The following is a 17,293-nucleotide window of genomic DNA, read 5'->3' as shown; positions in this document are numbered from 1 at the left end:
AGAAAAAACACAGTCACACAAAATATATGCACATAATAGATCCAAAGTAAATACAGACAAGCCAGCAGTCAAACTTCCATTGTGACTTTTGGTAACTTGTCCACACAAAAAGCATAATGGAACTCTGCATAAAACATACCTTCCTTCTTTTCCTCTTTTTTAGTAGGTGCTGAAAAAAGGGAAAGAAAATAGTGTTAGAACATATTAAATAACTATTTTTCAGAAAACTGGGAACATGTGAATGTAGCGCATATATTCATAAATTAGTGTTTATCAATGAACAAACTAACCCATCCAAGTTTGAAATAAGAAAGTAAGTTGAAAATAATATTCATATGAAGTTTTTTTAAATTCAGATATAAACACAGAACAAAAAGAGAAGAAAAATATGCTGTTACACAGACAAGTAGTTAAAATAATATCTTTAGCATAATTTCATTTTAGGCTTGAAATTATATCTGAGCAAATCACAATCACTTCTAAAGTAAAAGGACTAGATCTATGCAAAAAGTAATGGAATACATAAACTATCTGTGCCTAGTTACTGAAGAATTACATACCAATTTATTATACATAGTTATAACTGTATAAAATGTATCATTTCTGAAAGAGTTAATAAAATTCCACCCTTCTTTTAGCTAATGTATACCATCATTTACGAACAGAAAAGGCACAGCACTTTTAATTACCTTTGAATCTTGACTTTCTCTGTGGTAGAATTCACCTAATCCTAGATCACAAGTCTAAACAAGATCCAAGTTATAGTTTATAAATGTTACTAGAAGCATTTGAGGGAGGCATTCCAAGGGAGTTATGCTGGGAGTTATTCCAAGGGACGTGACCCTTGGTTCTGTGTAAAGATCATTCTGGGGCCAAATTTATGATGCCTTAAGCCACATTAATTGAAACAGAGATTGTGCGCATCCCTTAAAGCAATTACTTCTGAGTGGACTGGAACTGGGGGGACCACTTTCAACCAATATCCAGGACTACGTTGGATCTATACTTTGTGCTACAATTGCCAAAACACTTTTGTGCACATTCTCTCTTTGGCCTTCAGAATAGTCTTATAAGAAAGGCAGGCCAGAGCAAGAACTAAGCCTTAGAGCCATCAGATGATTTACACATGTTCACACAGTGTAGTCGACTGTGAGCAAGTAGCAGAACTGGGTATAAAAATCAGGAACAAGAGACTGGAAAGGAATATACTTAAATTAATTATTTTAGTGTATTACAGGTCATTTTTATCTATTTTCTAAATGTTATTAACATGCCATTATTTTTGTAGTAAAAAAGTAAATTTCACAAGTAAATTAATTCTACTTGATTCACATTTGTTTCTTTTAAAGGAGTTTTAATTAATAACACAAGAAATGTAAAGAGGATCTATACCTATAATATTTTTAAGTTAAGAAATTCGCCTATTCCAATGATAAAATATGTAGAATAATAAAGATACTAAGATGCATTGTAGGATATCAACACTGCCTAATAGATTTCAAAGCCATGAGGCATTATTTCAAAAAATTCTTTGGAATTGACTCAATAGACTTATTTGTAGTTAGTTCTTTACTTAACAAATAAGAATTTACTTCAAGAAATGGCATAATTTTATAAAATCACCCACCATGTATGCATTTGATTCTCTAATTCACTTAAATGTTCATATTTTACCTGGAGCTTGTACAATAAGGACAAGAATTGAATGGTGTTATCCTTTTAGATACTGCAAACAGGATTTTGCTGTTTTTCTCTAACAATTATCTCCAAAATGTCTCCCAAATTTAAGTTGTAACCTCTCTCAAGACAGGTCAAACAGTGCAGGTAGAGGGTTCTTAAAAAAATAATAACTTAAAACAACACATGTCTCTGTCATGTCTTGATAATGACAATCTTTTATAATTACCACTAACTCTTTATCTTTACTTAAGTCACCCACTTACCAACAATGCACTTTTTCCTCCAGTTTATTTTTGTCATGCTACAAATCCAACTTAAGTCACTTCTCCTTCATGAGAAATCCCACTTACTGAAAATCACTTTGTCTTGATTCTTTGGCATTTATTATCTTTACAATTCAATTTAGTACTACTAGGTAGTCAATTTGTATTATTACTTAAATTTTCCCTGTCTCCAAATTGCAATCTCGTGTAGCATTGAGACCTTCATTTCATAGACTTCTCAGTGCCTCAAAAGACTTTGTTAAAAAAAAAATGCTAAATGTACTTCCAAAAAAAAAAGCATGCCAAATCTTAATTATAATTAAATATGTACATACATATACAGAATTTATATAAAACTAGGTTTAAACTATTTAGTTATAAAAATTAAAAAATAAACAGATAAACTCTACTTTCTACCCCACTACAAACATCAGTGTTAATTTTACCACTTTATCCAACAAAGATATGTCTTTGCTATAGCAATATTGCCACTGTTTTTTAGCTGCCTTCACCCGGAGCACTTGCAAATATTAATTAGTTCTATGCATAATTTAATTGGGCAGCTGTGGTGTTATAAAACCTGTCTACAAAAGGTCTACTGCGAATGTGCGCAGCACAAGTGACCTTTACCCCTATTTGGTGTGTCCCTGATTTGATGTGTCATTACAATTCAGGGAACATGTACATATATCTCCTGACTCTTGCCTTGTACACAGTGTTCAATCAACACTTTCATCTAATCTCCCTAAAAGGATAGTTCCAACAAACCTTCAAAACTCTACATTATGATTCACTCGACAATAAATCCTTTATTCTGAAAGAATAAGTTCTGAGGCTGCCTCATCCAATGTACTTGGAATGGAAAAGTGAAGAGTCCATGGCCCCAAGCTCAAGTTTGAAGTAGATTTCCAGATATGCCTTCAATTCCCTCCCCTGTGCCCTCTAAAATAAGGTTGAACTAACACTAAATCCCAGCCTCAGGTCATAGTTCCACATCCACCATGATCTTCAGAAACCTCTGTTAAGGTAGATTGTGCTGGGTGATTGTGCTTTCTTTCATAAGAACCTATGTGTTTTAACTGCAGTGATTCTTGAACCAGTAGACATTCGCTTAAGGAATTTATTCATGAATAGAAAACAGAAAAGAGATGATGACGTTTGCCCTGGTTTCCCCATAATATTAATTACATTCCTTATCAGAACTCTTCTAAAGAAGAATCAGTTTTGTTGAGCAGCTTAATGATCAAATGAAAACTAAAATTTTGTATCATAATTCTTAACCATTCTAGCATATATATATTATATACAGCCTCGTTGGTCTGATGGCTCGTCAACCCATTTTATCAATGTTCACTAAATTGATTTAACATGTAGTTGGATTCAGGATTAAATGTAACGGAAATTTTTGGATCAAATGTATTCATGGCATGAGCTAAGAAGTCCGCTACAAGGGCCTTCTGCCGAGAAACAAAAGTACCACCACCTAAATGCATCTCTGTTACTGGTCAGTACTGTATAATGTGGCATGGTGGTGGTTTAATCACTAAGTCATGTCCGACTCTTTGCAACCCCATGGACTGTAGCACGCCAGGCTCCTCTGTCCATGGGATTTCCCAGGCAAGAATACTGGAGTGAGTTGCCATTTCTTCCTCCAGGGGATCTTCCTGACCCAGGGATGAAACCCGGGTTTTCTGCTTGGCAGACGGATTCTTTACACTGAGCCACCTGGGAACCCTCATAATATGGTATAGGAGAGAAAGATTTTCTCCAGCAAATATTTTACTTTTTCTTTTTTAAGAGTGTTGTATAAAGTGGACACTGGAGTTAGAATAGCTTTCTCAAAGGATGCGATTTCAGGTGATAGTTAAAAAACAACATTATAGAAAAATTAAATAATTTTCCCAAATTGATGACTTAAAAATCATTATATTTTCTAAAGATCTCTTGAAGAAAACCACTTTTGATGCCCTAACAATGTTAGGGCAAGTTTTCACAAATGACTCATAAAAAAATAGGATGATTACTTTGTAGTCAAACCTGATTTTTACAGTCTTAGTATACAGATAAAGTAATACTAATTTAATAATATTCTGACTGAATTTTCTAGGATGACAGTAATTACTTTGTAGTCAAACCTGATTTTTACAGTCTTAGTATACAGATAAAGTAATACTAATTTAATAATATTCTGACTGAATTTTCTAGGATGACAGTAATTACAATATGTAACTGAAAACACTGGAAAATATATATATTTGTGTATCTCTGCATTATCATCATCATGTTCCAACTATCAAGTAATCTATCGTTTATTTTTGGTAGTAAAAGGAAAACCTCAGTGACATATTTGGAGTCAAGATATGAATTCTTGGGTTGTTAATTGTCTCCTCTGCAAATGCGGCATTAATCTCAATTACACTTTTTCCATTTACTAAATATGTACTTGAAATGTGTATCTTCATGCAACAAAAGATTTTTTTCTATAATGACCCAGCAGATGGTGCTATTCTGCAATAAACAGCTTGGATTTTGTCAATAAAGTGCTAAGACCTTTTTTTTTAAAGAATTTTAAAAGTGTTTTATTGCTTACCTTGTGCTGCAACTTTTATTGTCCCTTGTTTGCTTTCTGGGGCTTTGCTAGGCTCTTATGAATAAAAAGAGAAATAAATTATCATGAAATACTATTTGAAAAAGGTAAGTAACAACAAAAAAGGAAAATTATAAAAACAAACATAAATACACTGTCCTTGGCATTCAGAATTTTTGTTAAGAAATGAACACAATTATTAGGAGAAGTGCTGAGAGTTAGGCTTACTAAGACAAAAATAATTATACCAAATAAAAGAAGAAAATAAAGATTCCTGAAACTGTTTTGCTTCACTGTTAACTGACCATTGGAGAAGGAAATGGCAACCCACTCCAGTACTCTCAACTGGTAAATCCCATGGACGGAGGAGCATGGTGGGCTACAGTCCATGGGGTCGCAAAGAGTCGGACACGACTGAGTGACTTCATTTCTAACTGACCATAGGATACTTTGCACTTGCTTAGCACCTGATTTTGAAACTCTCAGAATTCTTTCCATATTGTTTCTGTATGATTAGCCCTTTGAAATGCATGGAGCACTTAGACATAAATAAAGTGGCTCATTGAAGGTCACTGTGTGACTGACTTCGTGTCTGACTCTTTGTGACCCCATGGACCTGTGAGCCTACCAGGCTCCTCCGTCCATGGGACTCTCCAGGCAACAGTACTGGAGTGGTTTGCCATGTCCTTCTCCAGGGGATCTTCCCAACTCAGGGATCGAACCGGGGTCTCCCACATTCCAGGCAGATGCTTTAACCTCAGAGCCACCAGGGAAGCCTGACTAAAGCCCAGGAAAACCAAATTCTAGCACCAGCCTTTGACTTAAAATGTCATTCCTTATACAACTGTGGTGCCCATCAACAAACCAAAAGGCCCTGGGCAACAATATGTGTTGTGAGAGAATCAGCAAGTTTCATTTTGACTTTTTCCTCCTCCTTGTCTTAGGGGATTTGGTTGCTTTTGTTCGTTTGTTTGTTTTTTCCATTTGTTCAGAATGTTCTCTGGAAAGAAAAAGAGTATCAAAAAACCCCTTCACTTGTAAATAATTGAATACATTATTTGACTAATTAGCATAAAAATTAAGGAGAAATAAAGATTTTAAAAAGAATGGATCATTGCACACTTCACTAAGTAATTGTTCATGATTGTCTTTACTATACTTTCAATACTTGAATTCTCATTTAACAACATGGGAAGGAAGATTTAGTCATTTGTTTCAGATATTAATCTTTATATGTTCATTTACCACATATTTATTTAGGATCCATTATTTTTATGTACTAAGATAGGTATAAATGTAGTAATTGATATATAAACATATTCAGCCTTTCATTTAATTGTCATTAAATGCTGATTATAGATTGTTTAATATTACAATTCTGGTTAGAGTTATAAAATAAAAAGACTTCATTTGACCTGGCCAAGAATCAAGCAAACAATCCATGTTTCTTTGGCCAAAATTGAAGAGACTTAATTTTAATTCATGCTTTACCTCTTGTTGGTAAGATAATTACTTATCTGTATTGTAATCATAGTTATGAAAATGGTAAATTTTCATTCTGTTTTTATATAAAATAAATATTTTTGATCCACATGTACGGTTTACATTATAACTAAATTTATTTCTTTAGACAAAATATATTTTGCCAAAATTAAATTCATAGTCCATTCTACCTATGATGTCTTTATTATTAATTTGTTTTTACCAGGAAGAAAACTCCATGCAGCTATCATGTTAGTGCTATCTTTATCACATCTACATTAGATGATCTCAAATCAGAATTAAGATTTACATTTAGATAGTGGGGCTTCCCCAGTGACTCAGATGGTAAAGAATCTGCCTGCAAATCAGGAGACCAGGGTCAGGAAGGAGACCTGGGTCGGGAAGATCCCCTGGAGAAGGAAATGGCAACCTACTCCAGTATTCTTGCCTGGAGAATCCCACAGACAGAGGGGCCTGGTGGGCTACAGCGAGTCGGCATGACTGAGTGACTAACACAACAACAGTGAATTCCTAATTAGTATATTTCTAATTACTCAACCTTATAACTAGCATTAGTGGTGACTTAATAAATAATTGGTGAATGAAAAGGGAGATGAAAGGATAAAATAATACATAAGAAAGAGCATAAAAAAAAAAGATCATCATCCAGACTGCCCAGGTGTTTTACCACTTAAAGATCTCAACATGTCAGAATTGTGGAGTAGTACTTAATTAAAAAAAAAAAACCAACTATTTAAAAAACCACTGTCAGTAAAGTACCTTAGCATTTTATAGTCAAATTTCTACCTGTCTTTTCTTTATTTTTTAACTGTATTCTTAGATCACAGATCCTAAAGGATTTCTCCATGTCTAAGATTCTGTTAGAGCACCTAGTATACCCAGTTGTGAATTATAGATAGCTTTTCTTAGGGCCTTATTAATAACTTTTCTCATTAACCATTCAGTTCATCTCTCAGCCTCAAATCTATTAAGGACACATACAGAGGTGCTAAGATTTGACATTTGCTTGTGTAGAGCATTTCAATTTTCAAAACCAAGGCTTTAGGAACAGAGTAACTCTGAGACCATAAATGTACATTAAGAAGACCAGACTTCTTAAAATCCTGTAACAGTAAAAACACACTAAATCCTTACAGACAAGTTTTCATTACACATAATTTTTCAGTCTCCTTTTGATTACTGTCCATGACACTAGCCTTTTACTAGTCAAAATTTCAGATATATACAAAATAAAGAAGGTATAGTAAGCTCCAGTCTCATTGGTATTCTCAACATTCATTCAAAAATTAAGTGATAGCCAGTCTTATTTCCTCTGTATTACTCACTACCTCCACTATACACATCCCAAATGAAAATTTTATTATATTTTTTTGTTTTTATTCAATAATTTTTATACTTAGGAAATAAACTAGTGATTTAAACAAAAACCCAGAACAATAAGAAAATTTAACTGAAGTTTATAATAATTCTGAAATCCACAAATAATATTTTGTAGTTCAAAATCAGAGGCAGGATGGACCTAGATTTAAGTGTCAGTGTAAGTCTCCTGGGAATATTTTAACAGGGAATTATCAAAATAGTTATTGTATTTTGATAGTATTCCTAGCTTCCTGAAACATGTTGTATTTATACAAACAAATTGTTATGAATCAGATTAGCCAAATATTTTAGTGTCTTCTGATTACTTATGCTTGAAACAATCATCTAACAAACTGAAAAAATACTGAGCCTGCAAATATTTTGTTAAGAAATCAATTTTGCATATAAGTTTAAATATTAGTTTAATATCATGAACTTTTCATCTACAGGGCTCTGTTTATACTCTGACCTCTTTTAATGTGAAGTGTGAATCCAACGAGCTTAAAAATGTAGGATTCAAATGTAACTTTAACAGTAAGTGTAGTTTTGTAAATTCAGTGACAGACACCTTTTTAAAAGTTTTAAAAATACAGTTGAAAACTGTAGGACTCACATGTAGGATTTTTAAAATCTAATTATGAAAGTTGACTGATTTTAAATGGGACATTATATTTAAGAAATCATTTCATTTTAAAGATAACACAAAATTAATCTGAACTCCCTTTCTCTCTTTTCACTGATCCTCTATTATGCAGAAAGTGTTTTAATTTTAAATTTCAGAATTTTATTTTCACTAGCACATACTGTGGCCCTGATTACATTTGGGAAGTTGCAGAATTCACTATTTCAAACAAATTTCTTTTTAATTTTCATGGATTAGGAAATTCTTTTTAAGGGTATGAACTGAAAACATTTAAGGGAGTAAAAATTTCCCTAGCGTTCAAATTAAGACTTAAACTTTTATTAATTTTCTAAAAAGGACTAGAAACATGTTTTAAAACCTGTCTGTCACTAATTATGCAATAGTACAAGGCATTTAGACTGTTAGGTGAGAAAACTAAATATAGAAAAGTCAAATGACTTTTCCACAAACCAGAAGAAAAATTAATATTTATTAGTTCAGAAGTGAAACAGCAATATAAAAACCTCCTTGATCCTTCAAAAATAAACATCCTTTTCAAGTAATATACCAGAAACTAATGACAAATTATCTTGCAATCCAATGAGCTGCTAAATCAATCTCTAAATTATTGTTTTTGAGTCTTATAAGATCCAGTATTATTTTCAGGTGTAGATACTCCCCAAGTAGAAAAAGGTTGGCAATTAAGCTAAAAGTTACTATACACTTAAGAACTCTTAAGCTAACTAAACTTCTTGTGCTTGTAGCTCCAGGAAAGCATACTTCAGGGGCATTGCTCATTTCAGTATGATAATAACCCCACCGAGATGAAATTAATCATGAAGCAGCCTTCGGCCATCCTGTCTGACCACGGGGACTGAAGCCTGAAAGGTGGGCCTATTTGCTGCCAGATATGCAAATTGCAAAAGGTGCACAATGCAGAAATATGAATAATTTATCAAAATAATCTGTTACTGCTAGAGGTTAAAAATCTGAATAAACTGGCAGCATCACTACAATAGGGAGCATAATTTAGCTAGACTATTTTTTTTCCAGAAAATCTTACCTGATTAAACAATGTGTTTTGTATGTTGTATTTGCCTTAGACTCTAAATAGCCTTTAATTTAGTAGCATAGCATTATTGAGTTTAATTCAGAGGAAGAAAAGATTCTTCAAGGTTTGCTAAAATATAGTCTTGATTTTTTTTAATCTTTAAGAATACAGACTATGTTTTCCATAAAAACCATTAAGTATTTCTTAATTTGAAAAAAAAATAATTTTGATGTTTAATTAAATTTAAGTCAAAATCTACCTACAGTTTCTACATACACATGAGGTCAGATTTTTCCTTATTATTTGAAGAGAAGCAAGCTTAAGGAGAAAAGAAACTGGAAAATATCAGTGAGAATATTTAAAATTAGAGAATCAGGCAGTTCCTCTCAAGGCATCTCTGAATGTGTAAGAATGGCAGGTTTCTTAAATATTTTAACAATTTAGAGTTGAAGATCAAGGTATAAATTTATTTAAACAATTAAAAGAAAGAAACCTGTTTTAATAGAAAGAGAAGATATGAATGAGACACAGATCATTTAACCTTTCAGAACTTTAAAAAATATTTGGCATGTTGGGGCAAGTCTGGCTGATTCCATTTAGATCAAGATAAAGCCTCCTGCCATACAGCTAGTAAAACAATGAATGTGATACCATGGGAAGTTGTGAGGTCCCATTCCTGGGGATGCCAGACACATATCTGTTTTAGAGAGGTCCTCAATGTATCTGCTTAAAGCAAAAAGGCAGTCCCAGATGACCACTCTAGGTCCCTTTCTATTTCTACACACCTTTCTAAAATCGATGACTATGAACAAAGTCAAGAGTATTTGAAAAATTTACCTATGTTATGTTCTGATGGCAAATCTCTTATTTATTTTTATTATTGAGGCTTACCTTGGTAGTCCTCCCTTACAATCAAATAATATCCTCTTTTCTTTGATCAAATCATAAAAGCAAATATTTTGACCAAGCACTTTGGACTAATTCTCTTAGAACAATTAGGAGTCAAGTATAAACTTGATTCTTTTATTGAAATAAATGTTATGATTTGGAAAAATTATTCTACTCCCACTATGAGTGAGTTATGCTCTCACCCAAAATTGATTTTGGCTCTTTAAGCAAAATAAAACAAAAATTTTAAAGTGTCAATAATTTATTCTAGCAAATAAACTATTTTATTCTATATATGTTATTACATAAACATATCAAGAAAACAAAATTTGTGACTGTTCAGTCATATTTTTCAGGTAAAGTTTGTCTTAAAAATTAAGATATGCTGTTGATAGATTCTCCAACTCATAACTTGTACATAGAATGGAGAGTGATTTCCTCAGTAAGTGATTTCACAGAGCATCATGATCTAAATTCAGCCCTTAAAACCACCAGTCTCTTATAACACAGGTAGTTAAATCCAGTACTCTGTGACCACTTAGAGGGGTGGGTTGGGGTGAGGGGGCGGGATAGCAGTTCAAGAAGGAGGGGACATATGTATACTTATTCACACATGCTGTGGTGTGCAGAAACCAATGCAACACTGTAAACCAATTATCCACCAATTAAAAATAAAAAATTAAATTTATTCATTGATAATATTGTTCAACATGTCATGTTTCAACCTGCCAAAACCATTTTTGTTGGAAAAATAAAGAAATACATGTTTAATAATAAAAAATCACTAGCCCATATTGTTCTAATATTAGTAAGCAGTGTTTGTGAATATTACTATCCTGTTTTTCATTTTCTAGAAAATAAGAAATACACACATATCTCTTTTATCTCATTACCCAATCAGGGAACGCTATAAATAAAAAGAATTGTTAAATGCAAATGTATCCATATGAAAAATATATATGTGTGTGTGTGTGTGTGTGTGTGTATGGATAATGGAAGCAAAAACTGAGAGCAAAGACTGATTTATTTTTAAGTCTTTAACACAGTTCTTGGCACTAGAAGGCATCTAGTTAATGATTTTGTATGGATACATGTTGTAGGAGACAAGTTGTTTATAAAAGGCATTGTTATACGCCTGAAATTCTAAGTGAAATGGTAGCAAATATCCTAATAATACTGCTCACACTCACTGAGTCCTTTTTCCTCTACAATACTGCAGATGTCAAAATCTGAAGATATTATAATCCGCTTCAAAGAGAATCTATGTTCTTATAAAAATGGCAAATTTTATAAAATGCAGATCTATTACACTGAAAATTAGCATGATTTCCAAAAAGCAGAATCCTTAACAGAGAGTCCTAAATCAAGCAATCTAAAGAAGAATTAAGTTATATTTTTAAAGAAACACTTTCAGTTGAACTTTGTCCTCAGGTTTAACAGACAGTTTAAAGTTGAACAACTCCCAATTGCTATTAAATGAGAAAACCCTTCTCCAAATAATTACTGAGTTCCATTACTCATTCTTGCTTCAGTATTTATTGCACTCATGCTTACTGGGGAGAGGGACCATAATCCTCAGTGTAAGGACTAGTTCCACCCATGGTCTGGTTAGGGATACTACATGAAAAATGCTAAATGAAAAATATAGTAATCTGAGTTCTGGATATGGGTAATTTTTAAGGAGGCAGGAAATAGGTAAGGCTTGAAGGAAAGTTGACTCATTGGAAAAGACCCTGATGCTGGGAGGGACTGTGGGCAGGAGGAGAAGGGGACGACAGAGGATGAGATGGCTGGATGGCATCACTGACTCGATGGACATGAGTTTGAGTAAACTCTGGGAGTTGGTGATGGACAGGGAGGCTTGGCGTGCTGCGATTCATGGGGTCGCAAAGAGTCGGACACGACTGAGCGCCTGAGCTGAACTGAACTGAGCTGAAGGGAAGTACAGAGTCACAGGGGTAAGGGAAAGAAAGTTACAAATTGAGTGACTGATTCAGTATTCCCGTGGATTATGGATCCATCTGGCTGGGACAGAAGAGTCTCCTTTGTGTTCATGAGAAGTAAAAATAAAAGTTGTCAATTCTCTAAACGTAAATTATGGTCAAAATAATAACCTTGAAATCTCAGTAAATGAGATGTGCTTTTTTCTTAGAACATTAAGAGCCATTACATTTTTGGGTGAGGGGGTTACACAGCAATGTTTTGAGGAGATAAGACTTTCTGAGATTGTCAGGAGAAAGGAAGCACAGGGGCCAGGTAAATTGTCACCAAAATATTCTAGTTGCAAGAGGATACTGACTAAGACTAAGCGAGTGCTCGTGGAAAGGAAAGAAACTAACAAGTCAGACATTTAACAGCCTTCTTTTTCTCCTTCTCTAGATGTGCCTGACATGTACTGAGGAGGAAAAAGGAGGCTGTTTATTAAAATATGACAGGTTTGGGGCCTGATAAACAGAACTGGCTTTAATATAATTTAGTTGAAGCTCATAACACAAATACACGTTGCGTTTGAGACAACAGTGTAACTTCAAGTGAAAACACAGGGTAGACACTGGGAGAAAATGTGGCCTTTGAAGACAGACTGAGATTCTCACACCATCTGCATGAGGGTAAACGAATGTCGTGAGAGTGAGAGGGAACGGTTTCTCCAACGGACAGACAGAAGGCCTCCAGTCACCCTGAGAAAAATGCTGGTTAATAAGGTATAAGAACAAAGCAGAGGTTGATTTCAACAAGATCAATGAAAGAGGATATTAAAAACATGAGGAAATAAACCTCAGGATAAATAAAAAGAGAGTTCATTTTTGTATCTAGAACATGATTTTGGAATTGGGATGCAAATAGCAGGAAGACTATTGTTTTCTGCTGGTCATGGCCTATCGATAACCTATGCTGTGTCAGGACAGGCCCTGATATTCTTAGCATGAGTGCAAGACACCTTCAGCAATAATTACCAGGAAACTGGTGAGGGGTCGGAAACATTATTTATCAATCCCGGAAATTACATGACACAATCTGAGGGTCACAAAACAAGTTCTTGAGGAGAAAGAGAAGGAGAGAGAGAGGTTTAGCAAGCCTGGAGCTCTGCCTTTGTTGGGGTCAAGGTTTTTCTGGGCTCACTATTGATGAAAATAAAACGTAAGAGCAGGAATTTGAAGGCTGGGAAGAGAGAAAACCAAGCGGCCCAACTGGTCGGTTATTGAACTAAACCAAGATCTCTTAAAATAAATAAACAAATAAAGAAGCCTGGAGTGTGGAAGTGGGGTGTGAGCCCAGAGCAAGGTACCTCTCTGAGATAGTTGTCTAGAAAGTGTTCGCTTATTTGAAGAGGATGATTCTGAAATAAAAACTTAAGTCAGGCACTTGAGTTAAAAAAAGGAAAAGTCAACTGTCACGGTTTATACTTTAAGGGCGTAAGGTGGGCAGTGGCCAAATCAAGGTGAAGCGAGTAAGTCATTTATTTGACAAACGTGGCAAAAAACCACAGGGGGGAAAAAGTGGCTTGAAGGTAGCAGGGAAATCAAGCAAGTACTGTTTTCAAAATAAGGGACTCCTATTTTATTTGAAGAGAGCAGAGAAAAACTTGATGGAGATAAAAATATTAAAACATCTGGGGGAATTTCCTGGAAGTCCAGTGGTTAGGACCCCACCCTCCCACTGCAGAAGGCACAGGTTCCATACCTGGTCAGGGAACAAAGATCCCACATGCCATGATGCAACCAAAAAATGAATTTTAAAAAAAGTCTTGGAAGTGGGAAAGCTATTTAGGTGGCAAAGATCCCACAATGTGAGAGAGGGCATAGTAAAATGCACAGGTGGACAGAAAGGCATCTCTTCCTCTGGAAATCAAAATTACCCTACTGAAATGTGAATCAAGCCCAACTATTTCCTGCAAGGGCAATATTGTGATCAATTATGAGTACAAGGAAGACATCCAAATTCAAAATACATTCAATTTAACTGAAAATTGAATTTTATTAAATAAAGAAAAAATTTGAGATAAAAGGATAAAAAGAAAAAACTACTAAAGGGAATAATTGAAAAAAATGTAAAAACAAGTAGCAAATAGTGATATAAAAGATGACAGTTGAGAGAAAAAAATGGGAAAAATATTTGAGATTCAATTTATTATTCAAATGACTCAGATTTTCTAATGCATAAAATTTCATTATTAAACACTGTATGTAAGTATTCTGATATATCAAGATTATAGGGCAATCTGTTTTTCTCTAAAACTAAAGAGGACTATTTGGCAAATAGTTAACAGGTCTAATTAAGACAGAAAGTAATATTTGATTATTTTCTTCTATCTGATATAAAGATTTTAATCTTATCCTTGGGCCTTTCCTAACACTGATAAAGAGCAAAATACTTCGAAGAAGTGACACCTAATTTTTGAAGCTATGTATTATGATAGATGCCACATGTTTGAGGTTTTTCCTCTAATCTGTTATGTAAAGTATGCGATTAATTATTTGTTTAAACATTGGTGTTTTTATTTGCTTTTTGTTATCTCTGGGATGCTTGGGAAAATATGCACTACACATTTAGGATGAAATGTCACTGCAAGAGTCATAGATAATCGTCTATATTTATTCCTAAATATATTTTATTCCTAAACATTTTTTTAGAGATTGAGGATTTATTGTGATTCGTGCTGATCTGTTCTTTAGCGCACATTTGTGTCAGAGCTCTAAGAGCTCAAATGCTATAACTAGCAGTTCACACATGATCAATCCAGAGGAATAAATGGGCTTCACATTGTTGTCCTCCCTGGAAGGATATTTCACCACTGTGTGCTCTCCTTTCCATCAATGTTGAAGGGAATTATGTACACCTCTTGGGAACAGTAATTCCCAATGTCAAGGATGCAGATTTAAACTTAAATTGATACTTAAAAGGAAGCCTACAGGTTCTCTTAACAGTAAAATGACAAGCTGAAGTTACTGAGGATTGACATTGCTCTGAAGCCCACATTTTCACATATTGCAGCAAATGTACTGCTTTCCCTGGGGACCAGCCAATGAAGCATAATGGGTTACTTTAGCAGCCGGTGTCTACCTTCGAATATTCAAAATCCACGCTCATATGCACAAATAAGGGAGTTAATATTCAATTACTGGAGCAAGAGGCACAGAGACATTTGAGAGCAAGTCAGTGAAAACACCTTCCCACATACTTTGGTAAAAGGCAGGGTATTAATCTTCTAACAAATGATTAAACTGAAACCCACTCTTGCAGCTGTAAGGCTTCCAAGAAGCCCATCTCCAACACCCCGCAGATGGACAGGATTCCACATGACCCATTTGATGGCAGGAGAAATTTTATAAACATGAACTACTATATACATCTGAGCTCAGAAGTTAAAGAAGAGTTCAAAAACCTATGTTAAAAATGAAATTACAATTGACTGTTTGTGGAGCATGAAATATTTTGAGGACTTTAACACTGATGAGAAATCTAAGAAGCAAGCAGAATAAGTTCCTGTATTATATGCTGGGACTGGAAGGAGAAGGTAAAAATTAAGGATGCAGTAGAAGCTAACATGTTAAATCCTCAGAGCAGAGATTCAGTAAATATTCAAATATCTGTGAAACAAGCTTAGGTAGTGATTGGAAATTTTAGAAGTCAACTTAGTTTCAAAAAAACCCCTGATAACATGTCAGACAAATTACTGGAAAATGCTATCACAGGAGGGTTGAACATTCCACCAATGGTCCCACATTAATGGCAATCCTCATATGTATGCAATGCAGGAGACCAGGGTTCCATCCCTGGGTTGGGAAGATCCCCTGGAGGAAAGCATGGCAATCCACTTCAGTATTCTTGCCTGGAGAATCCCCACAGACAGAGGAGCCTGGTGGGCTGCAGTCCATGGGATCTCAAAGAGTCAGACACGACTGAGTGACTAAGCACTGCATAGCACATATATCTAACCCCAAATTTCAAGCTCTAGAACCAGAGAACACTCAAGAGAAGATTAATACCAAGAAGGATGTTCTATCTCTTGAATAGTGGGCAGAAACTTAGTGGTGGTACCTCAGAACTTTGTGCTGAAATGTTCAAAATATTGATTTATCTTTGCCCATACTTGACTCTCTATATCAGTCCTGGGAATCTATGTCTACTCAAATTTCTAAAAATTTTATAGATTCCTCATCCATCAGTTATTGAATTTTCTAGAAGATCAGATAAACAGAAATATACAGATTAAAATCATAATCAGATATTTCTTAAAGCAAAAAGCCAAAGTAGAATAACAGAAAGCAAAAAAATCAAAACCTATGAATATTCTGCATACTATAATCAACAAAAGTGTCTTTCACAGGCATCAATACTGTATGACACATTAAGTTCTACAAAGTGCTCACCAAAATATTGTAAAGCTTACTTCTGTATTTGAATAAAGTTTCAAATTTTTGTGCATCAATAGAATTTCCCAAATCCTTTGCATAAATTATTTCACTTGATTTATGTCACAATCCTACCATAATCCTATGTCACATATCCTATGCTAAGTCATAAACATTCTGATTCCTAATCCAGCATGTTTTCAACATAGAAAGTCTTATCAACTCTTTTCATTTAATGTCATTGTTTCTTGGAGTTTTAAACTATAAAAATTAATATAAAGTTTAAAATGGTATAGCATATTTATTATATATTTTATTTTATATTGTACATATATAATGAACAGAAGATAATTTCTCATTTATCCTGCTATAAATCATTTTGATAGCCATATATAAACATAGGCAAATCTTTTAATACAAACAGTTCTGGCCTTAAAAAAATAACAATGGGAATACTAACAACTAATTTCTATAGTACTTAATTGCTGTTGTTTAGTTGCTAAGCCATGTCTGACTCTTTTGTGACCCCCATGGACTGTAGCCCACCAAGCTCTTTCTGTCCATGGGATTTTCCAGGCAAGAATACTGGAGTGGGTTGCCATTTCCTTCTCCAGGGGATCTTCCCAACCCAGGGATAGAACCCACATTTCCTGCCTTGGCAGGTGGGTTCTTTACCATTGAGTTGCCAGGAAACCCAGACAGTAATTTATAGAAAATCCTGTATTATTTGACTTAAACAAGAAAGAAATGCATGATTTAATGTAACAAGAAAAACAAAATAGAAGGCTGCCCTTTAATTACTTATCTTTTGGGGCATAAAATAGTGTCAATATTGTAGTATCATGCTAAATTAGTGTATTGTTATTACAAGAATATTAATTATACATGTGCCCCAGTGTTCACTGTAGCACTATTTACAATATCCAGGTCATGGAAGCAAACTAAATGTCCATCAACAGAGGAATGGATAAAGATGATGTGGTACAT

General features: G+C 34.3%; 1 protein-coding gene across 25 annotated transcripts in view; it reads right to left on the bottom strand.

Moving 5' to 3' along the window:
* TRDN (triadin) overlaps positions 1-17,293 on the bottom strand; it is a 392,562-nt gene that overhangs the window by 132,719 nt on the left and 242,550 nt on the right. For 22 of the 25 annotated variants that reach the window (XR_010659958.1, XR_010659959.1, XR_010659960.1 and 19 more), the window contains exons 13-14: positions 4,534-4,587; positions 140-169 (exon numbers count right to left, since the gene is read on the bottom strand). Coding sequence is in view for 19 of the 25 variants with exons in the window: in XM_065911840.1 (XP_065767912.1) it covers positions 140-169; positions 4,534-4,587 (84 nt within the window). In the remaining 6 variants the exon portion in view is untranslated. Of the gene's footprint in view, positions 1-139; positions 170-4,533; positions 4,591-17,293 lie in introns of all 25 variants that reach the window. The other 3 variants (XM_065911850.1, XM_065911857.1, XR_010659963.1) reach the window with 2 other exon arrangements.

The sequence above is a fragment of the Muntiacus reevesi genome, chromosome 19 (genome assembly GCF_963930625.1).
Source record: "Muntiacus reevesi chromosome 19, mMunRee1.1, whole genome shotgun sequence".
Lineage (NCBI taxonomy): Eukaryota > Metazoa > Chordata > Mammalia > Artiodactyla > Cervidae > Muntiacus > Muntiacus reevesi.
This window is presented reverse-complemented; position numbering and strand designations above follow the sequence as displayed.